The sequence below is a fragment of the Palaemon carinicauda genome, chromosome 10 (genome assembly GCF_036898095.1).
Source record: "Palaemon carinicauda isolate YSFRI2023 chromosome 10, ASM3689809v2, whole genome shotgun sequence".
Lineage (NCBI taxonomy): Eukaryota > Metazoa > Arthropoda > Malacostraca > Decapoda > Palaemonidae > Palaemon > Palaemon carinicauda.
The window spans coordinates 150,800,812-150,801,402 of record NC_090734.1 but is presented as its reverse complement, the minus strand read 5'-3'; the positions used below and the strand labels follow the sequence as shown (position 1 = coordinate 150,801,402).

The 591-nt window shown below is 37.7% G+C and overlaps 1 protein-coding gene across 1 annotated transcript in view; it reads right to left on the bottom strand.

The window, feature by feature from the left end:
- Positions 1–211: 211 nt before the first annotated feature.
- LOC137648324 (uncharacterized) overlaps positions 212–591 on the bottom strand; it is a 19,118-nt gene continuing 18,738 nt past the window's right edge. Inside the window, exons 2-3 of the mRNA XM_068381248.1 lie at positions 538–591; positions 212–390 (exon numbers count right to left, since the gene is read on the bottom strand). The exon at positions 538–591 is cut by the window's right edge and continues 879 nt beyond it. Of these exons, the coding sequence (XP_068237349.1) occupies positions 212–390; positions 538–591 (233 nt within the window). The remainder of the gene's footprint in view (positions 391–537) is intronic.

The window sequence follows — 591 nt, the reverse complement described above, 5'->3', positions numbered from 1 at the left end:
CAAGTCGCTTCCGTAGCGATTTCACTCTCTGAAACAGCTTCATTAAACATATGTTGTAAAGAATGATCATTATCGTTAACATCTCTGATATCAAATTCCTTCATTTCAAACAGATTATAAAACTAAATCCAAAATAATACACTCTAGTAAAGAAGATTCACAAACCTCCACTGTAGTGTTGTCTAGTTTACAGTCATTTTCATTGTTGACTTTATCTACCTTGTCTTCTATCAGAGGAGAGTTTATCTGCTAGCTTCTCTACTACATCACCTGCTGCGACATCAACATGAACAGCATCCGTACAAATCAAATTCTTTGCAGTATCCAAAGTCATCAGGCTGTGTTCAACGACACGTGACAGAAACATGGCTTTCTCTTCTAGGTCCTTCACTGGATTTTCAATCAGAGGAGTATCCACAGCAATAGGATCTGGAATTACTCTGGAACCAGCGATATCATTTCCTTATAGAAAATCAATGTTAGGTATAGGTAATGAGTCAACAACTCCTACAACAGTATTCCCTTTAAACAAATTACAATCCACGTGCAACTTTGCTCTGGGTACTGTAGTCAGTCCACCAATGCTCTTCA